The 20,626-nt window shown below is 38.8% G+C and overlaps 1 protein-coding gene across 18 annotated transcripts in view; it reads left to right on the top strand.

The window, feature by feature from the left end:
* The window catches only part of C2CD5 (C2 calcium dependent domain containing 5), an 88,358-nt gene that overhangs the window by 33,902 nt on the left and 33,830 nt on the right, over positions 1 to 20,626 (top strand). For 9 of the 18 annotated variants that reach the window (XM_087873004.1, XM_087873002.1, XM_060688223.2 and 6 more), the window contains 3 exons: positions 1,395 to 1,503; positions 17,507 to 17,621; positions 19,839 to 20,027. In XM_087873004.1, coding sequence (XP_087729130.1) covers positions 1,395 to 1,503; positions 17,507 to 17,621; positions 19,839 to 20,027 — 413 coding nt within the window. The remainder of the gene's footprint in view (positions 1 to 1,394; positions 1,504 to 17,506; positions 17,622 to 19,838; positions 20,028 to 20,626) is intronic. The other 9 variants (XM_060688336.2, XM_060688311.2, XM_060688262.2 and 6 more) reach the window with 2 other exon arrangements.

Below are 20,626 nucleotides of genomic sequence, written 5' to 3'. Positions count from 1 at the left end.
AAGCTACCTAAGAGAATGCAGCAGTTGGTGATACTGAAAACTGCCAAGAGATGAAGGAGCATTAGGATGATTGTACCACCCCTATCCTGGCTCCACCACAGATGATCAACGAGCAACACCAGTCCGGTCTCCATCACTGCATACTGGCCTGAAAATCTGACAGAAAGTGGTCTAGCTAATCCAGTCCTTTCAGAGTCCTTTAGAGTTGAAGCCTAGAGTTGAAGTGTTAGATTTCAACAGCCATGTTGTATGAATCCTTATTTAAAAATAAATTGTTACAGTGATTTTCTCCCAAGATAGCTCTTCAGACAAGACACTGTAATTTAACACCAGCTGTCTGCAATTAAAGTAAGTTCGAATCTTGCCAGGCTCAAGGTTGACTCAGCCTTCCATCCTTTCTAAGGTAGGTAAATTGAGGACCCAGTTTATGGGGGCAATAAGCTGACTTTGTATAAAATATACAAAAGTATGAAGGCTATTGCTTAACGCACTGTAAGCCGCCCTGAGTCTCCAGAGAAGGGCGGCATATAAATCAAATTAAAAAAAAAAATTAAGTATACACAGCATTATAATTTATAATAATAAGAAGCAGCAGTAAATGAAATTAGTACCTAAAATTTCGAAATAAAAACAGATGGGATTATATTCTACAACTGGACAGCTCTTTAAAATGTGTTTCCCTTTTAAGGCACTCGCCATTAAAAAAAAAATCTGACTCCCAGCTTTCTCTGGTGTCACAGTGTATGGTTAACAATTTTGTCTAATAGCAGGATTACGCGGGGGGAAAGTAGTATTTTATTGGCCTTTGAGATGTCTGCTGCCCCAAGCAAACTGGATGGCATACATTTTGCTTGCTTAATGCATAATGTAAACCAGGGAGAGGCAACATCATTACCATGGACACCAGTGTACACACAGGGACCTCCTTTTATATCTACGCGATCTCGTTTTTTTTTAAGAGTAACATGCTACAATGCCAGCTTTTAGCGTTGGCATCATTTGCACATGGAACCCCCAGAGGCATTTCTAGAAAGTAAAAATGGGGTGCGTGCGTGTGTGGCTACAGCACAGTGTTTCGTTAGATGACATGAACATCTCCTGAGTGGTAGAATGCACCTGGGGGGGTGGGTGGGAAGGGAATCAATTTATCTTTGGGGAGTGAGTATCTGTGACCATGCAGCAATGCTGCAAAAGAGTCCGTGGGACTTTCCCAAAACTCTTACCTGTGTCTGTTGACTTGACGAGGTTGCCAACTCCTGGTATATATTTGAAGACAGCCCTTTCCCAGTTGTTTTCTTTCATTTGTATTTCATGAAATCCATGCATGTTGAGTTGATGAGCAGTAGGATCAGTTCGTGAGGTCAACGGCTATTTTGTTCTTCTGATTGGCACAGGAATTTCCTTTTTTTACTTTGACGGCGTTTCCTCCGGGCTTCCTTCTCCACGTCGGTGGGGTCGTCAGCGCCCGCTCTGTGAAACTCTTGGATCGTATCCACAATCCAGGTACGTTATAAGCCTAAATCTACTTACATTTCATCCTGACCTTTGTTTCTTTGTGCTTATGTTTATTATTTTTTGCTGGAGGTAAGAACTTGGAAAATGTTGAATGGTTAAGCATACAGGGTGTTTAGCAAACATTTCAGACAGCTTCCTTGTAATGCTTTTTTTTTTGTGTGTGTGTGTGTGCCATTGAGCTATATGACTCATACGATACCACTCTAGAATTAATTGCTTTCATTTTGTTTCCAGATTCTGAAATTAAAATGCCCAGTAAGACATTGAATAAAGAAGAGCAAACTTACTAAGTCTTCTGTACTCTCTCTCTTTTTAAGTCTTTATAAATTTTGGCACCAAAGAATGCCAACTGACATGAGTGATGATGATTTAGATAAGGTTCTAAAAATTACATAAAATGTCTTTAAAAGATCCGTTTAACCCAACCAGAAGTACATTTTGGAAGTAGAAAATGACTTCCTCTAACTCAGAAGTCTTCAAGCTTTAAGACTTGGACTTCAGCTCCCAGAATTCTCCAGCCAGCTATGTTTGAAGACCTCTGCTCTAACTAGTAAGGAAATTATTACAAAATGTCAGTGGAGATTCTCAATCGTCCATGTCATGGTTGTCCCAAAGGTACTTTTCCAAAAGGCAACCGGACTTTCTTGTATTTTTTTTCCTCTTAAAAATCGTTTCACTTCTCATGCAAGAGAAGTTTCTTCTTTCAAAGAAAAATCCAAAAGAAGTCTAATTGCTTTTTGGAAAAGCACTTTTAGGTTTGCTAAAGATGGTTGATTCCTAGTGTCCAATCTGTTCTACTAGGGCTAGAAAATGCATGTCAAACAAAAGTCTTCCTTTTCCTTTTTATTGTGATTATAACAATTTTTTCCCAGTCTAGTATGTTTTCCCATAGAATAGAATGTGCATTGGTCTTGGTGGAGTCTTATTGACTCAGGATTAATCTGGGAATTAGTGCAGGAACTTCTAGAAAAGTTATTTTTATATTATTTAGATTTGTCCCCTTAAAAAAAACATTCTACCTGCTTTGCCGAGCATGGATTTAAAGCAGTGGTCTCCAAACATGGCAGCTTCAAGACTTATGGGCTTCAACTCCCAGAATTCCCCAGCCATCCAGGAGCTCAAGCAACAACGTGACTCTGGCACAGAGACATTTTTCCTTAGATAGCATTAAAGCCTGTATCCAGATTTGCTTATTTTGTTTGATCTTTTAGCCAATTAGAGTAGCCTAAATGGTAGACACATTGAAGAATTTTTTTTTAAAAAAAAAGATCTCTAGTCTTTGATCAAAACAAGTTAGTCTAAATGGAATATATCTTTGAGCAATAACTAGAAGCAGTAAATGTGAATGCTGCCAAACTAATTATGAACACAAAACCCCCAAAATAATGTTCTATTTGTAGGTTTTTATTCTGTAGTTACTGGTCCAGGGTCTATAGGAGACTGAGTTAGATTCTTGCCCTTCCCCTGCCTATCCAGTCTTTTTAATTAAATGGCCATATTTTTAAATAAATGAATAATTCTATTCATATAACAGGGTAAACACTATTGGTCCTTCTAGCCAATAAAAATAAACTGTGATAATTGACTAGGAAGGAAGTTAATTGGAATTGTTTGTCTTTTAGTTGTGGTACCACTGAACAAATAAATGTTTGATAGAAAACACATTTTTTTCTCCAAGAAGTTTTGAGAAATTTTTCTTAGGAATGTGCAAAGTTATCCAGATGATTCCTCGCAGTTATATTCCTATAATTCTCTCCGGTCCCCTTCCCAACTTCCCTTTGAGGAGATTCTGATGTGAATGGAAGCCTCCATTAGGAACAAAAACAGCCTCAAATTTACCTGCAGGTTGTGTATTCTCCTTTAGGATATCTTTGACCATCTGAATTGAATGCTTCTCTGGTTACCTTGTCTGCTTTAGTGGTAGATTAAATTGAATGCAATGAATTTTTTAATAAAATGTCAGAAGAATTCTCTTTAGCACAGGAACCTCTATCTTGGATAGCTAATATCAAGACCTTGACTGCAGCAACCATGTTTGTTATAACAGACAATAAGATGGCTTATTGTCTGGGACAATAAACCAGCTAACATTTTTTCCCCTAATAATCCTCTCCTTGTTAATCTTTGTGGCCATTGCTGTGCTGAATACCTTTTTACAAACTATAGCAATCAAAGTCAATATAGTTGTTGCTTAAAATCTTACAAGTGTCCATTTGTGGGGCAGAATGAAAAATGGTTTTATGATGTTATCTAGTTTGGATAATGAAACATCTGCAAGAAAATAACCAAGCTCAGAGAGCACCAAAGACATCTCGTTTCAACCCCAAGCTACAAATATTCTCCTTTGTTGGTAAAATGGTTTTTTTTCCCCTTACCTGATACATCTCTGTTTTGACAAGAATCAAAAAGAGACATTGGCCTACCCATTTTAATTGGATTTTTTTTTTTTTTTACTTAGATCAATTTTTAGTTCTCCTCTGCTTTCCCCCACCTCTCAGGTGAAAGTACCAAAAATTAAAACTTTCTTTCAGCCAAAGACATTTCTTACCTCCAGTTTCCCAAAGAAACTTTCTAACTTCCAAAATGCCTCTCTGTTCTTGCCAAGAATGGATGATTGCCAGATAAGACAAGATTGCCTCTGTCTGGTAGAGGTCTGACTGTTGTTTTTTGTACTGTTTATACCCTATTATCAAAAATAATGTTACTTTCAAAGAAGCAATGATGTGCATATGGTCACCATTGCTTTTGGCCTTGGCATGAACTTTCGGTGTCAGTATGCCTACTTTTGTGAATTTTGTGCTTGTAGACACAGGTCAACCTCCTAATATATAGTCAACTCTGTAAGATTTTTTTTTTTTTTAGATTTTTCTACAAATCTTATTTGTTTGTTTATTTAGGAATGGTTAGTAAGATAATACCATGAAGCATGATTCAAGGTTATGCTGATAAAATGTTAATATTTTTTGTATAGTGCTATATCTGTCAAGTCTTCTGCTTTAAAAGGGAGGGGGGGAAATCCTGTTATGAGCCACTTCTAGCACAAATAGGATAGACTTTAAAATGCATAAACTACTAGCAGTGCATGGAGAAACGTAACCCAAACTTTCAAAAGGTGGTATTAATATTTTTTTATTTGTTTTACTTATTGCCTACACTTAGATTAACACAGTATATTCCTTCTGTCTTTCTCTGTTTTCATTCTCTTATTAACTCTGCTGTCTGTGTCTTTCCAGTTCCTTTGGAGCAACCCTCTCAGTTGTGTTCTTGGTGTGTGTGTGTGTCTCTGTGTGTCTGTGTGTTGATGTATGTGTGTGTTCTTTTTCTTTCTTTCACTATATTCTGCTGCCATAACTGATCTACTTATTTGCTGTTTTGAACTCAGCCTTTGTCGGAATTATGGGTAACACAAGATCATACAAACTACTAGACTGGAATAGTTTCAATTCAGGTATTTTATTAGTCATTCAGTACTACATACACTGACAAAAATTATGGCAGCTCAGTGAAGTCTTTTTAGAAATATCTTAACTCATTGCCAAGCTAACGTTTCAAATTTTGTTCTTTTTAATTGTGAAAATTTAAAATAACTTTTATGATTAATATAGTAGGTTATATTATGAAATTAAATCCCATTGTTTCTTGCTAGACTGTATGTCCCTAATTATCCCTGTACATCAATATAATCTAATCATACACTAAATTCTTTCCTTTTGAGATTTAGTTTTTCCTGTACTAGAAGTAGGATCTTCTGTGTGAGGCTCAGTTATGGAGAAATGCCATTTGAAGATCACTTTTAGCTACATCTGTATTAGAAGCAAAATGACTTCTTGTTATTGAATAAGACATCTTATTCATGTTGCAATACTTTTTAGCTTATTTGTGGATTTTAGGTATATTTATTGTTTTAAAAGAGGGCCCTTCAGTGATCATCCAGCTGGATCCGCATTTACCTACATTACCACAGTACTGGCTAACTGAAGAATACAGCCAAAGCCACATTAATCAAGCTACAATATTGAAGTAGAAGTAGGTTATTGGATTAAAGATATTTTTTAAGTTGTGATTTATTTTTCTATTCAAGATCAAATCATTTAAATAATGCTGGCCAGTTCATAGTATGGATGAATATTCACAATGAATGACATTCCTCTTTGGAATCTTTAGATGGAGAGTTATCTTTTTTTAAATTGAGAAAAAAAGCTGATCAGAATGAATTGTAGTATACTTTTTCCACAAATGAATATTCAACTTGCTTTTGTTAATTAAGTTAGGGTGAATTTGCATTCATTTGCTTCATTGTAGGAGGTTTGAAAAGGAAACCCTATGTTGGAATCTCTTTTCTAGTTGTTCCTTTTAGTTCTACAATTATATATAATTTCAGTCAGTGAAAAAGCATGAGATATCATACCCATAAGGTTATGTTGGTACAAACATTTATTTAGCCATTGCATTTAAATCCCACCCTTTTCCCCAGTATAGTACTTTAATTCAAGGAAACAGGCACAGAAGTAGAAGTCTCCCAAGCTATTTGTGCTCTTATCTGTGAGTTAACAGCATAATTTCCTATCCAAGAAGGGTGATTTGCAGAGTCTTATTGAATTCCCCAGTTATACTAAATTGATGATTGATAAATCTATCGCCTAATACATTCATTATTTCTGGCAAATTTTTGTCCATAAAAGCATTCAAAATAAATCAGGTTCTTGTGTTTAATCATTCTGTTGTTGTCTTTGCTTTTGCTCTGAATATTGATTTAAATTCTCAAGAAAGCTTCAAAACCATCCGCTGAAAAGGAGCTGAGATAAATTATTTATTTGTTGTTTGTGATATTCCTAGTATTTCTGTATCACCAAAATTACTGATCTCTGTGCAGCTTACAAATCAAATCACAAAAACCAATAAGAACCATAAGCATAATAAGTGGGGGGGAAAATCAGTAAAATTGAATATAGCCTACTATTGATTAAGCGGACGTGGTGGCTTAGTGGCTAAGATGTTGAGCTTGTCGATCAGAAAGGTCGGCAGTTCAGCGGTTCGAATCCCTAGCGCCGCATAACAGAATGAGCTCCCGTTACTTGCCCCACCTTCTGCCAACCTAGCAGTTCGAAAGCATGTAAAAATGCAAGTAGAAAAATAGGAACCACTTTTAGTGGGAAGGTAACAGTGTTTCGTGTGCCTTCGGCGTTTAGTCATGCCGGCCACATGACCACAGAGATGTCTTCGGACAGCACTGGCTCTTTGGCTTTGAAACGGAGATGAGCCCCCTAGAGTTAGGAACGACTAGCACATATGTGTGAGGGGAACCTTTACCTTTTTACCTTACTATTGATTGGATATTACAGTTATAGATCAGCCCGAACAAATTATGAATAAAAATGCAATTCTGCGACACAAAACAAGTTAATAAAAAAAGTAACTAAAAGCGCGTAAAAGCATAACATAGAAATAAACATCAATTGAATCAATGACTACAGGGAGTCATTGATCTTAAAATTACAGATGTAGGTCATGCTGATTGTTATACAGGCCGTCACGTGACCAGCCTGATTTTACGACTTCTCTGTGGCGGTTGTTAAGCAGACCCATTGTCCACAATTGGCACTTTTTGCCAGAAACAAAGTAAATGTTGGCTTCTGGCAGAAAACATCGTAAATCACGGTCACATAACTACAGGATGCTGCAAACCATGGAAATGAGGGCCTGTTGCTAACCACCCAAAATGCAGTCACGTGACCATGGGTGGGGCGTCGTAACATCAGCCTTTGATATTAATGGCTCAGTGCAGCATCAAGTGTTTTAGAATATTAAATTAGTTAACTAATTTTTTTTTTTTTACCTCAGCAATTTCAGCAGAAGTAGATCAAGTTTTAGAATTGCTTACAGTGGCTTGCTTATTCCAGCTAATACTGGTAATGGTAAACCAGTGATATAATAACATTAAATAAACTGTTTCTGGATTCCTCGACTGTTGCTAGGATTAATAATTTCACAATAGAATAATTTATGCTTGGTTCTCATCTAGATGAACACTTGTAAAGTCTGGTTTATTAATCATTTCTTAACTTGGACCACATGACTGATGAGTATCAGATTACCAGATACCTTTTCATTTGATTACTCTTCAGAACTCAACAAGAGTTACAATTTGAAATGAGAAAAGCTTGATTAATATCAGCAACAATCAAACAGTTGTAGATTAAAATTGCCTAAAGAGCCCTGGTGGGACAGTGATTAGAATGCAGTATTTCAGGCTGACCCGGCCCACTGCCAGTATATGTGTTTTTTCCATTTATTTTCAATTCAGTTGATTGATTGATTGATTTTGTATAGAGACTGGTGTGTTTGTATTATGTGGTCTACAAAGGGGTACTGCTAAAAAAAACCCCGATGGCCTATATTACATTGGAAAATGCAGTGCTCTATGGTTATTTATGTTCTGGTTAACTTCAGTTCCTGCAGAAGTTCTACGACAATAGTTGTGTGAGCACACTTGCATTTGGGTTTGGTTCCTGAACCTCACAAATGGAGAATCTATAACCCCCTCAGATGTTATAGAACAATAACTCTTATGAATTTTTATGTATTCATTGGCCGCTATTCTAGAGCTTACTGGAAAGCTACAACTAATGATTGTGCGGAATAGCTACTGTAGGTTGGGCTTGCAACCAGTCACATGCCTAGTGCCTTAAGAATTTGGCATGTCGTATTTGGAATATTACACTTTTGATAAATTATTTCTGATTCTGAGGTCAGGGGTGTTAAACTTAATTTCATTGAGTGCCGCATCAGGGTTGTGTTTGACCTCGGAGGGCCAGGGGTGGGGGTGGGGCTGGGCGTAACCATGGTGGGTGTGACACGGGACTGCATCTCCACACGCATGGTTTTATACACTTATAAAAATAGAGAGGCGTACATTTCTGTGTTTTTGTTCTTTTAATACAGAGGAAGACTAGAAGTATAAATTATTGACATAGGCTACAGTAGCAGAATCCTGCAAGCCTGAAAGGTAAAATATTTTACCTTTCCTCCCTTTTATTTATTTATTTATTTTTTAAATTTGATTTATATGCCGCCCTTCTCCGGAGACTCAGGGCGGTTTACAATGTGCTCAGCAATAGCAATAGCCTTCATCCTTTTGTATATTTATACAAAGTCAGCTTATTGCCCCCACAACTTATAAAAGAACCTTTTATAAGCTTCTGAGTCAAGGACGGCCTCCTGGAGCACTCCGGAGGCCCTGTTTTGGGCCTGGAAGGCCTCCTGCAACAGTCTGGCAGCCAAAATTTTTGCTAGCAGTGGCATCATGGGCCTGTCTTTTGCTATTTATTTCCCAGCCGGCCACAGATATAAGCACCCCGCGGGCCAGTTTTGTCCCCTGGGCTTTCAGTTTGACACCCCTGCTCTAGGTAATTATAGGTATTATAGGTATAATTCATTCCCCTGCCCCACAGCTCATGGCAGACTGTCACTTTACAGCAGTGAAGCACAAGCAAGCATATAGTGGCAGCTGACACTTACATATATATACATAGAAAAGTTTCACTTTAAACAAGAATGGGTCCCCTGCAGGGGTGAAATCCAGCAGGTTCTGACAGGTTCTGGAGAACTGGTAGCGGAAATTTTGAGCAGTTCAGAGAACCGGCAAATACCACCTCTGGCTGGCCCCAGAGTGGGGTGGGAATGGAGATTTTGCAATATCCTTCCCCTGAAGTTGGGTGGGAATGGAGATTTTGCAGTATCCTTTCCTTGCCACGTCCGCCATGCCACACCCACCAAGCCACACACACAGAACCGGTAGTAAGAAATTTTGGATTTCACCACTGGTCCCCTGTATATTACATGTTATACAGGCAAGGCAAATATTGAAAACACGGATTTTAAGTAAGTAATCTTTGATATAAAAATACTAACCAGAAGCAGTTTCGATGTTTATAAATAACTTGATGGTAATCAGCAGTTGGCTACAATGGGAGGGCATTTAGAACCTAATATTGCTTTTATTGATTGCAGGTTTTTTTTTTGTGATTTGGTTTCCTATTTCTTTTCATAAGATGTTGTGCCCTTATTTTAGATAATAGGGCTGACATCCATATAAACATTAGTGTTTAGAGTTTTGTAGGAATTTACAATTATTTCTCAATATGACACAGCGATTGTGCTATACCTAAATTAAGATGAAATCATTAATGTTTTAATTAATGATATAATCACTGAAGTAATGAATTCTAAATTTATAATGATTGCAAATTGTGTGTTTATTTACTGACATTTTATTTTTCAACCACCGTTTCTTTTCTTCTTTTTTAATCAAGTCATTTCTGTTGTTCTTAAAATGTTTTAGAATAAATGAAATACTCTTCTAGCTAAGTTAGTTGCAGCTCTTCTCATGTCAAGGTATTGCTGCATAGGACATGTTGTCCTGTTGCAGAGTATGTCCTACTCCAGCCCAGCCCAGTAAGTTGAGGACACCAGAGGTAGTCCTCAGCTTACAATCGAGGTTATGAGAATTAGTGTTTTAGCAATAGATAGATAGATAGACAGACAGACAGAGATATAGAGATAGATAGATAGAGATAGATGATAGAAAGATAGAGAGATAAAGAGACAGACAGACAGACAGACGTATGTAAGGACAGAAGGCAGTTTGCTTTTTTTCCCAGGTCCCTAGGCAGAACTTTGCTGCTTTCTTTAGATGTACCCTATATGGAAAAGACATATTCCTTAATGCTGAAGGAAGTAGAGGAGAGCATCCCATTGACTTAAGATATCTCAGTATTTATCTAACTTTAAAAGGGGAAACGTATGTATGGGACGCGGTGGCTCAGGGGCTAAGAAGCTGAGTTTGTCGATCGAAAGGTCGGCAGTTCAGCGGTTCAAATCCCGAGTGCCGCATAAGAGGGTGAGCTGTCCCGTTTTTTGTCCCAGCTCCTGCCAACCTAGCAGTTTGAAAAAATGTAAGTAGAAAAATGCAAGTAGAAAAATAGGGACCACCTTTGGTGGGAAGGTAACAGCGTTCCGTGCGCCTTTGGCGTTGAGTCATGCTGTCCACATGACCACGGAGACATCTTGGAACAGCGCTGGCTCTTCGGCTTTGAAACGGAGATGAGCACCACCCCCTAGAGTCAGGAACGACTAGCACATATGTGCGAGGGGAACCTTTCCCTTTACTTACTTAAAAGGGGAAATGCAACGTATTTTTACAGAAGCTTCTCCCTCTCTGGGCCTTCTTGACCCAAAATTGCAAGATGGATGCATGGTGGTTTGAAAAGTGTTCCTCATGCAATGATGAAGCCCTATCTTTGAGGGGTTGTTGTGCATTGAATCAGCAATTCCTTAGTGCTGTCTGAGCTTGGCTGTTTTCTTCCAAACGTTTAATTACCCAAAAAGGTTACCTAGCTTGGGTAAGGAAATGTTTCCAAGAAAGAAAAGAAAAAAAAAAAAAACCCAGCTCAGAGAGCACCAAGGACTCCTCATTTCAATCCTGAGCTACAGATATTCTCCTTTATTAGAATCAACCATTTGTTCACTCATATTGAGTTCTTTGAAAAGATTTTCAAATTAGATGGTACAGTACTTGATTTCAGCATTGAACACTATATTTCATTTGGTCACTGAATTCATTGTAAAGTCTGAACTGAGTTTCGATCATACTCTCTCTTTCCCCCAAAATAAGAGTTTAAAAGTGCATTTTGTTCTTCACATTCTATTACGCCACAACAAATTTAAGTCACAATTGCGATGTTTTTACAACACATAACTTACGGTTTTGTATCCATGTTCTGACCAGTTCTAGAGAACCGGTAGCAGAAATTTTGAGTAGTTCAGAGAACCGGTAGTAAAAATTCTGACTGGCTCCACCCGCATCTATTCTCTGCCTCCCAAGTCCCAGCTGATCGAGAAGAAATGGGGATTTTGCAGTAACCTTCCCCTGGAGTGGGAAGGGAATGGAGATTTTACAGTATCCTTCCCCTGCCACGCCTACCAAGCCACGCCCATAGAACCGGTAGTAAAAAAATTTGAAACCCACCACTGGTGCGTAGATGTGGATCTCCCCTTTTTAGTGTCTTTAGTTAAACATAGTCCCAAACACTGTTGTTTTACATCATCCCAGTAAAAATTCGTTCCCTAAGGGCCAGAGAGAAAATGTGCCACACTAAAAACAGTATTGGAAGAGATGGATGTGTTCTTGAAAGAAACTTGCAAAAGTTGAGTTTGAATTTCAGAATAACAACAGAGTTGGAAGGGATCTTGGAGGTCGTCTAGTCCAGAGGTCTCCAACTTTGGCAACTTTAAGACTTGTGGACTTCTAGTTCAACCTTCTGCTCAAGCAGGACACCTTATACTGTTTCAGACAAATCTCTGTCCAGTCTCTTTTTAAAAGCTTCCCAGTGATGGAGCACCCATCGCTTCTGAAGGCAAGCTCTTCCACTAGTTTATTGTTCTCCCTTGCTTGCCGGCTGATTTTAAACAGCAGGAATTTCTCACTTGCACTGGTTTCGCACAGTTCTAATACCCGTGTCTTCTCCTGCTGTTCCAAGCAGTAACATTATAAAAACTCCAATTGATCCTCGGAGGAAAAAAAAAACCCAAAACATTAACATTTGCAGACAATTTAAATCAATCTTCCCCAACATTTTTTCGGTAACCCTTGCCAGACTTAACTTACCGAACCAGATTTTTTTGCTAGAAAAGCTTGTGAGTGGGTGCTATGTTTGCTTGCCTTCTGCTTTCACCAAGACTTCAGGGCCATTTCTTTCTGTAACCATTTCAGTGAGCTGCCATATTTTTAAGTCTGTACCGTCATTGACCCAAGCATGCGCCAAACGATCCACTGTTTTCTGGCTCCCGTCTGCTGACTCTGCTTTGCAAGCTCTTCTGTAAGCTTCCGCTGTAGCCTGGAAACCCAAGAGGTGACGATGCCCTTGTGGAAGTGTGCTGGACACATGCCATCTTGCTGCCCCTCCCCCCGCCCCTTTCTCAATTTCTGGACTGTCTATGTAGCTTTACTTCGATGTGTAAATGCTCTGAATAGCGGTTGCCCTGTGAATCTGTGTGGCTCATGTGTCAAAACCCCAAAGGTGAAGAAAAGCTGCTTGTGAATCACTTGTGTCCGAAAAACCAAAGCGAATGCTTTTACATTGCGTTGCGTTCCCGTGTTTGGTATGAACGACGCCTGCCATGTTGTGGTGTCTTGGTTTTTATTAAGTCATTTATTTATCTTTATTTATCACGCAAAGGTAAGTTTGTGTCTTATCGTATGTAAATATGCATTGCATTCTGTTTATATGATTTCCTCCCCTCCCCCCTTCCATTAATTAGCAGGGGGAGGGCGGAGCTAAAATCCAGTAAAGTTTACAACATGCAGAAGAAAGTTCATTTCCAAGGAAGTATATTTAAATCTCAAAGGTATTTTATTTTCAGACGTTACCCTCTTTACATGTTATTTTCAGCACAGAGTGAAGCTAACTCAGTTTCCCAAAACTAGTACCATACTGTCTTTACGTTTTCAGGTTTGTGGCTTTCAGCGGTTGGGTCTTGTAGTAACTTTTCAGACTTCAGTGTTAGCTACTAATATTTCTGGGAAATAATACATGCAAAGATTCCTATTTGAATGGAATTCATAAGAAACTACCACTGTAAAATCACAGGAGTAGGAGATCCCTTGTTCAGTAATTTTACAATACTGCTTCTTATTAAAGAGAATTCTTCAACTGGGAATTCTCTAAAAGATTCTTTTGAACACTTGTATTATCTTTTTGCTTATACTCTAATAGCTGGTCTTCGAGGCTACTCTCCTGGACATTTATTCACACATCTCTGTTTAAAAGTTTAGACAATACTTTTAGAAGCTAAATTTGTGCCACATATAGATGAAGCAAGAGAAAGCATGCAAAAAGAAATAGTTATAGTGTCAGAGGCAATCAGCCCCCTTACCTTCCTGGGGTAATTGCCTGGATCGTGGCATTTTCCTTGTGTATACCTTTGAAAAATAAAACCGGAATACATCTTCTAATTAAACTCATATTTATTGTAAAGAAGAAAATAATCTTACTAGTCTAAAAATAATTAAATTGTTACATTTTGGCAAAGTTCCTACCGGCCACCTTTCTGTGGTCGGACTTCTCTTGGCAAGAGAACAAAGAAAAAGTGTGGAAGCAAGTGAAAGAATGCGGACATGTGTAGTATCAGTTACTGATAAGAAATTCTGGCAAGCTACGGAAAGTCTGACAGTCCAGAAATAATGAGCTCTGCTGGTAAATACAAAAACGCAGTGACATATAGGTACAAAGATAGCTATAGCTATAGATAGAGGTATAGGTATATATACTGTATACCCATATGCACATAATAAATGCTTCACAGGGTTTGCCAGGATCTTGCCAAGGTTTTCACCATCTTCTCACTATTTTTAATGAAAACATGTTTAATTCAGTTTGCTGTGGTAAGATATTTAAGTCATATTTAGTTTCTTTTATTTCCTTGTGTAAGCTGGTAGTGAGATATCTCATCATCTGCATCCAAAGAGGTTTGTGTGCAATAATACACATATAAGCCTTGCATTCAAAATTTAAATAACTAGCCATTCCTACCAATTCTTTATAATTTACAGATTTAAAAACCAAATAAATTCAGTGAAGACACATTTAAATGTGGGCTTTTGGATGTTGCAGTAAACTGTTGTAATTGTAAGTTTAAGCTGATTGAGTTGTAAATCGATAAACCATAATTTTCAATTCTGCACATGTGAATTTGTTGAAATAATGTTGAAGAAACCAAAACATAACCCTCCCACCCAAGATCTGATTCATTGCTAAGTAAAAAGCATATTCTCTCAGTTTAAGATGTAAGAAATGCCACAGATCAAATTTCACTTATCTATTATGATGTAATTACAGTAAGTGTATTATCATTTATGGTTGAGTATATCCCTAATTCAGAAACTAATATTAAAATCTCCGTTCTGATAATCATCATAACAAATATTGAAACAATAAAAACAATCATATTGCAAAAAGTAACTGAGTTAGTTAAATGAACTTTGATCATAATCATATTTTATTAACTAAAATTACCAGTTACACCTTGTTGAACGTGAAGAGAAAAAAATGTTTATGACTCAGGACAGCTACCTGCCTCACCTTGCTTTGAAGTATTAAGCAAATGCACTATAAAAACCCAATAGAACTTTTACTTTGTTCTGTCAGATGTGTCCTTTATAAAATTGACATAATTTTTAATGACCTGAAATAGGTTAAAAATTTTCTAAAATCTCTAAAACCTTTCAAATTAACACTAAGTACATTTAAGTCTATTCTGTTGACCCTCAAGTACTAGTCTCTTATAAGATCTAACGTACTACTTTGTATTTCAAAAATATTCTGCTAAAAGAAAAAAGATTAATCTCAGTTAATATAAATTTGGGTCTATGATGTAATTGTGGAGTGAATGAAACAATGAATTTTCATTTAGGAATTTTGTGCAATCTGATGATCTCTTCAGAAGAAGAAATCCCAAAGTCCAATCTAAATCATACGTCATTGTGCAATTTAGGTTTTGCTGCAATTTTTTTTTTCTGGGCTAGGAAGTCCTCTATTAAAAGCTGATTTTTCTTAACCATTTAAAAACAAATTGTTTTGGCTTGTGTAGGTCTCCATTATCTCTGGAAATGACAAGCAGTTTCCTCCACTATCACTGCAAATTCATATATACTCTAAGATATTTAAACAACCAAAGGTTCTTCTGAACCCCCCACTTGATTACATCTTTGCAAATATTGAAAAAGTGCTTATTTTATTTTGTTTTGTTTTGTTTTATTTTGTTTTGTTTTGTTTTATATGCCGCCCTTCTCCAGAGACTCAGGGCGGCTTACAATGTGCTAAGCAATAGCCTTCATCCTTTTGTATATTTATACAAAGTCAGCTTATTGCCCCCACAACTGGGTCCTCAATTTACCTACCTTGGAAAGGATGGAAGGCTGAGTCAACCTTGAGCCTGGTGAGATTCGAACCTGCAGTAATTGCAGGCATCTGGTCTTAATAACCAGCTAAATAACAGGGTGCCTTAGACCACTGTACTACCAAGGCTCTTCCATGTACGTTTTTGAAAACATTAAGAGGTCAAGTTTGAAATTCTAACATGAAGCTAATTCAACATGGTTTGCCTTTAATGTGGCAACTTACAATTGAGTTATGGTTATAACATTATTAGTTTCTAAAAATATTTTGAATACATATTTGAATACATGTATTAAATGTATTTTCTTTATTGACAAATATTTTCCAAGAATAAGCAATAAAGTTATTCAGCATTAACCTACCACTCAGTATTTTTTCCTGTCTGAGGTTAAAAGTATAAACAGAATATCTCATAACTCTTTTGGTGGTGGTGGCATTTGTTGAATCAATTAACAATACAAAAATAAGGACAATTAATTATTTAGGCTCATGCAAGAATGTTAAATTTGCCCAGAGAGTTTTTAAAACTTTTTTTCCCATCAAGTGAGCAATATGGTTCAGTGTTTTTTTAAATCTCTAAATTGCACTCCGCTTTTTTAATCATGACAAAGTTAAACTGTTATTCAAATCATCCAAACTCTTATGTTAATTTATCTTACAATCTATCTCCTCAAGTTGTTTTTTTTTTAAAAAAAGAGATGATCCAAGGGAGACACGTTGTGACCAGTGGACTTTTAATACTGAGATTTGCTGACTGCAAATGTGTTTGTAGTTGGAGATGCTGTCGGGTTTTTGGTTTTTTTTTTCATAGTCAGAGATACTTTTGGTGTGTCGCTTGGAAGGTTTTAGCCTAATACAGGTGGTCCTTGACTACAACCATTCATTTAGTGACTGTTCAAAGTTACAACAGCATTGAAAAAAGTGACTTATGACCATTTTTCATATGACCATTGCCGCTTCCCCTTGGTCATGTGATCAAAATTCAGATGGCAACTGAATATTTAGTGTCCTGGGGTTGATGCGATCACTTTTGCGACCTTCTGACAGGCAGAGTCAACGGGGAAGCCGGATTCAGTTAACCATCGTGTCATTAAATTTAACAAGTGCAGCAATTCACTTAACAACCGTGGCAAGAAAGGTCGTAAAATGGGGCAAAACTCACTTAAAAACTGTCTCGCTTAGCAATGGAGATTTTGGGCTCGATTGTGGTTGTAAGTCAAGGATTGCCTGTCACGGTATTTTGAGCAAAAGGTGTAAGTAGAGAAACCACATCCTTGAGCCTCTCGCATTCTCTTGAGATTCAAAAAAGAAATGGAGTAGCTTCAATTGCGTGAAATCACCACCCTATCCCACCAATTAGGCTAGAAGAAGAAGACACAGAATGTTGCTGAATGTTGTGGCCCACCAGCGGCCTGCGTGGATCGTGGCTGATCCCGACGACGCGAAGGCTGGTGTGGGATCGCGCCAGCAGCGTGCGCAGCTGGCGCTCGCGTCGGACAGCGAGGAGGTGAAAAGGATGTGGTGCCAGAGGCAGAGACTCAGCCTGGGCCTTCAGAACCTCCAGAGGCTCCTTCAAGTGGAGAGAGCAAAGTGGAGGAGCCTCTCCTCAATGCTCAAGCACGCAGGGCTGCCAAAAGGCAAGAGTGGCTACTCAGGAGGAGGAGGTCTCGAGAGTAAGGTTTGAGGATAATTGGCCACTCCCTTAGCCTATTTAAGTCGTACGCAGTTAGTAATTTCTTGCTGGAAACAACATGTAATTATTACAGAGCATTTTGGAGAGTGAGTGTCTTATCGTATCTTGTTTTCTGGGCTGGTTGCCAACCTTTGCCGGACTTTGTTTATTCTTGGTACGTTATAACTTTGATAAGGACCGTTGGTGTGTGTCACACAATCCTTGGAAATCCGAAGCTGGGGCAGAACACTGAGGCCTTATACTAGTTTAAACAAGTTAACCAGCATTTAGTTAACCTCATCGCTTTAACCAAACATTTTGCATCTCTGCTGAATAGTAAACGGATGTGCTCTGTATCTTTCAGATGACCCGGAAACACGGGATGCCTGGTGGGCAGAAGTTCGTCAAGAAATCAAATCCCATGCAAAAGCATTGGGGTGCCACGCTGTGGTGGGCTACAGTGAATCAACTAGCATTTGGTAACTCGCTGGCTCAGTTTCCCTGACAATTAAAACTCTTTATCTCTGCAAGCAGCAAAAGGAAGGGGTGAAAAGAGAAGATTGGTTGTATAAAGTTGTGGCAATTAATGGGAAGTAGGAAGGCTCGGGATGATGGGGCGTATAGTAATATAGCCACTTAGCCAGGGGTGAAATGCTCCCGGTTCGGACTGGATCACCCGATCCGGTAGCGATGGAGGCGGGTGGTTCGGAGAATCGATAACAAAAATCCCTGCCCCCCCCCCCATTGCCCAGCTGAGCTGCGCAATCATCAGAGGCTTTTTTTTTTATTTTTAAAAGCATTCTTTCTACAACCTCTTTGGCGGAAAAAATGCTTTTAAAAGTTAAAAAAAAAAACTGATGATCGCGCGGCTCAACTGGGTTCATCAGAGGCTTTTAAAAGCATTTTTTCTACATGTTTTTAAAAGGAAAAAAAGCCTCTGTCGATCAGGCAAGTCAGCTGGGATTGTCAGAGGCTTTAAAAAAAAAAAAAGAAAGCCTCTGCCGGTCAGGCAAGTCAGCTGGGATCCTCAGAGGCTTTAAAAGTATTTTTTTTACAACCTCTTCAGCCGAAGAAGGTATAGAAAAAATGGTTTTAAAAGTTAAAAAAAAAAAAGTTAGCCACGCCCACTCAGTCATATTACACACACACACACACACACACACACACACACACACACACACACACACACACCAAGCCACGCCCACAGAACTGGTAGTAACAAATTTTACATTTCACCACTGTACTTAGCTGCTGGGAAGCGGCAACAGTGTAGGATGCTACTTCTGCATTGCTGCCTTTTGCTTTGGTGAATAAAGGAATGACAAATTCTTCTGAACAGCAGAACCTTCCTTTTTATTATCTCTGGCACAAGGCATCTTCACTTGAAGCCTTGTAACCTTTTTTGACCAGTGATCAAGCTATCAAGAGGAGATGCCATTTGGGGGCATGAAGATAGAAGATAGGAGACAAACACTGACCTGAGGACACAGGAAAAAAGAGATGGGGAATGATCCACTACATCAGCGGTGGGGGATGATGGACCCTTTACGACTTGTGGACTTCAACTCCCCGAATTCCCCAGTAAACATGGCTGGCTCAAGAATTCTGGGGGTTGAAGTCCACAAGTCCACAACCTTTTAGGAGCCTGGTGGTGCAGTGAACTAAACTACTATTAAAGTAGTATTTAGCTGCCAGCTGCCTGCAATTACTGCAAGTTCAAATCTCACCAGGCTCAAGGTTGACTCAGCCTTCCATCCTTCTGAGGTAGGTAAAATGAGGACCCGGTTTGTGGGGGCAATAAGCTGACTTTGTATAAAATAGAACACTGCTTGGGGGGGCCCAAAAGCCCTACTAAGCAGGTATATACAAAAGTATGAAGGCTATTGCTTAAAAGCATTGTAAGCCACCCTGAGTCTCTGGAGAAGGGCGGCATATAAATCAAACTAATAAATAAATAATAAATAAATAAGTCATAAAAGGGCCATCGTTCCCCATCCCCGCACTACATAATAGGGAATGCATCATATTAGCAAGTACAGGTAGTCTTCGATTTGCGACCTGTCATTTAGCGACCGTTCAGAATTATGACGTGTCTCCCCAGGGGATTTTACCACCCAGTATCAAAGTTTCAGTGGTCACTCCTCCCGCCCAGTGACATGACTACATTTCAGGCACTCAGCAACCAGTCTGCATTTAAGGCCGCTTGCAGCATCATTTGAATTTTCCTTATCACAGTCAAAATAACCACCTTATGACAGGCAACTTATTTTTCAAAACTCTCCTGCCTCAAACGCTCACTTTCAACATGGATTTGGTTGTGACTTTTTTATTTTGGAGAAGAGAATTGGCAATGCATATGACTAAACCCATGACTGATTTTCTTTTTCCCTTTTCTCTCTCTCTCTCTCTCTCTCTCTCTCTCTCTTTCTCTCCATTTCTTTCTCTTTTTCCCTTCCTCCCTCCCTCTTTCTTTCTTTTCTTCCTCCCTTGCTTGCTCCCTCCCTTTTCTTTCCTTCCCCTTCCTTCCTTCCTCCCTCCCTCTTTTTTTCCTTCCTCCCTCCCTCCCTCCCTTTCCTTTTCTTCCCCTTCCTTCCTTCCTTCCTTCCTTCCTTCCTTCCTTCCTTCCTTCCTTTCTTTCTTTCTTTCTTTCTTTCTTTCTTTCTTTCTTTCTTTCTTTCTTTCTCTTTCTTTCACAGTGAGGAGGTCTGTATTTTGTCTGCCTCGGGCACAGCAGCTGTGCTGAATCCCAGGTTTCTCCAGGATGGAAACATGGAAGTCTGTTTGGAACCAAGGTTGTCATGGCAGCCTGGCTACTTTTCCATAGGGTCAGAGAAGGGAGAGGTTGATTTTTTTCCTCAAAACCAAGATAGTTCTTCTCTATTAGGGTAGGTTACCAGTGGTACAGCACAGAATGCGGGGGCATTACTGATTTTTCACTAACAACAGCAGACGTTGTGGGACTGCCCCAATCACTAGTCTTACTGCTTTAAAATTTCTAACAGCCTGAATAAGGTAACCGTTTGGCTACTAACAAGAGAACGCAAATCCTTTCCCCTGTTTCGAACTGTCCCTCTCCTAACACTGAGTGTGCAAGTGACTCTTTGTTTCACACCATTGTCAAAATTTTATGACACACTAAAGCAAAGTTTCCCAACCTTGGCGACTTTTAAGTCGTGTGGACTTCAACTCCCAGAATTCCCCAGCCAACCATTGAGATTTGCCTCTCCTTTTCAAGTTACAGCGAAACCTCAGTTCACGGATCCCCATTTTTCATTGTAAAAACCCCCCTGCCCGCCCCCCCCAGTACAGTTCCCTCACCCAGTACAGGTCTGGGTAAGGGAGCTGAATTTATATTATGCTTGGGTCAGCTGTGGCAATTTACCTCAGAGCATCAAGGTGACATGATTTGTCTTGTGGCGTCAGTACGCAAATCACTAAAATTGCCAAAAAGGACATCCTGTACGATTTTACAGGCCTTTTGAGT

This window comes from Pantherophis guttatus, chromosome 7, assembly GCF_059756535.1.
Source record: "Pantherophis guttatus breed Tessera chromosome 7, ASM5975653v1, whole genome shotgun sequence".
In the NCBI taxonomy this organism is placed as follows: domain Eukaryota; kingdom Metazoa; phylum Chordata; class Lepidosauria; order Squamata; family Colubridae; genus Pantherophis; species Pantherophis guttatus.
The sequence above is the reverse complement of the archived record's forward strand: the minus strand, read 5'-3'. Positions and strand labels throughout refer to the sequence as shown.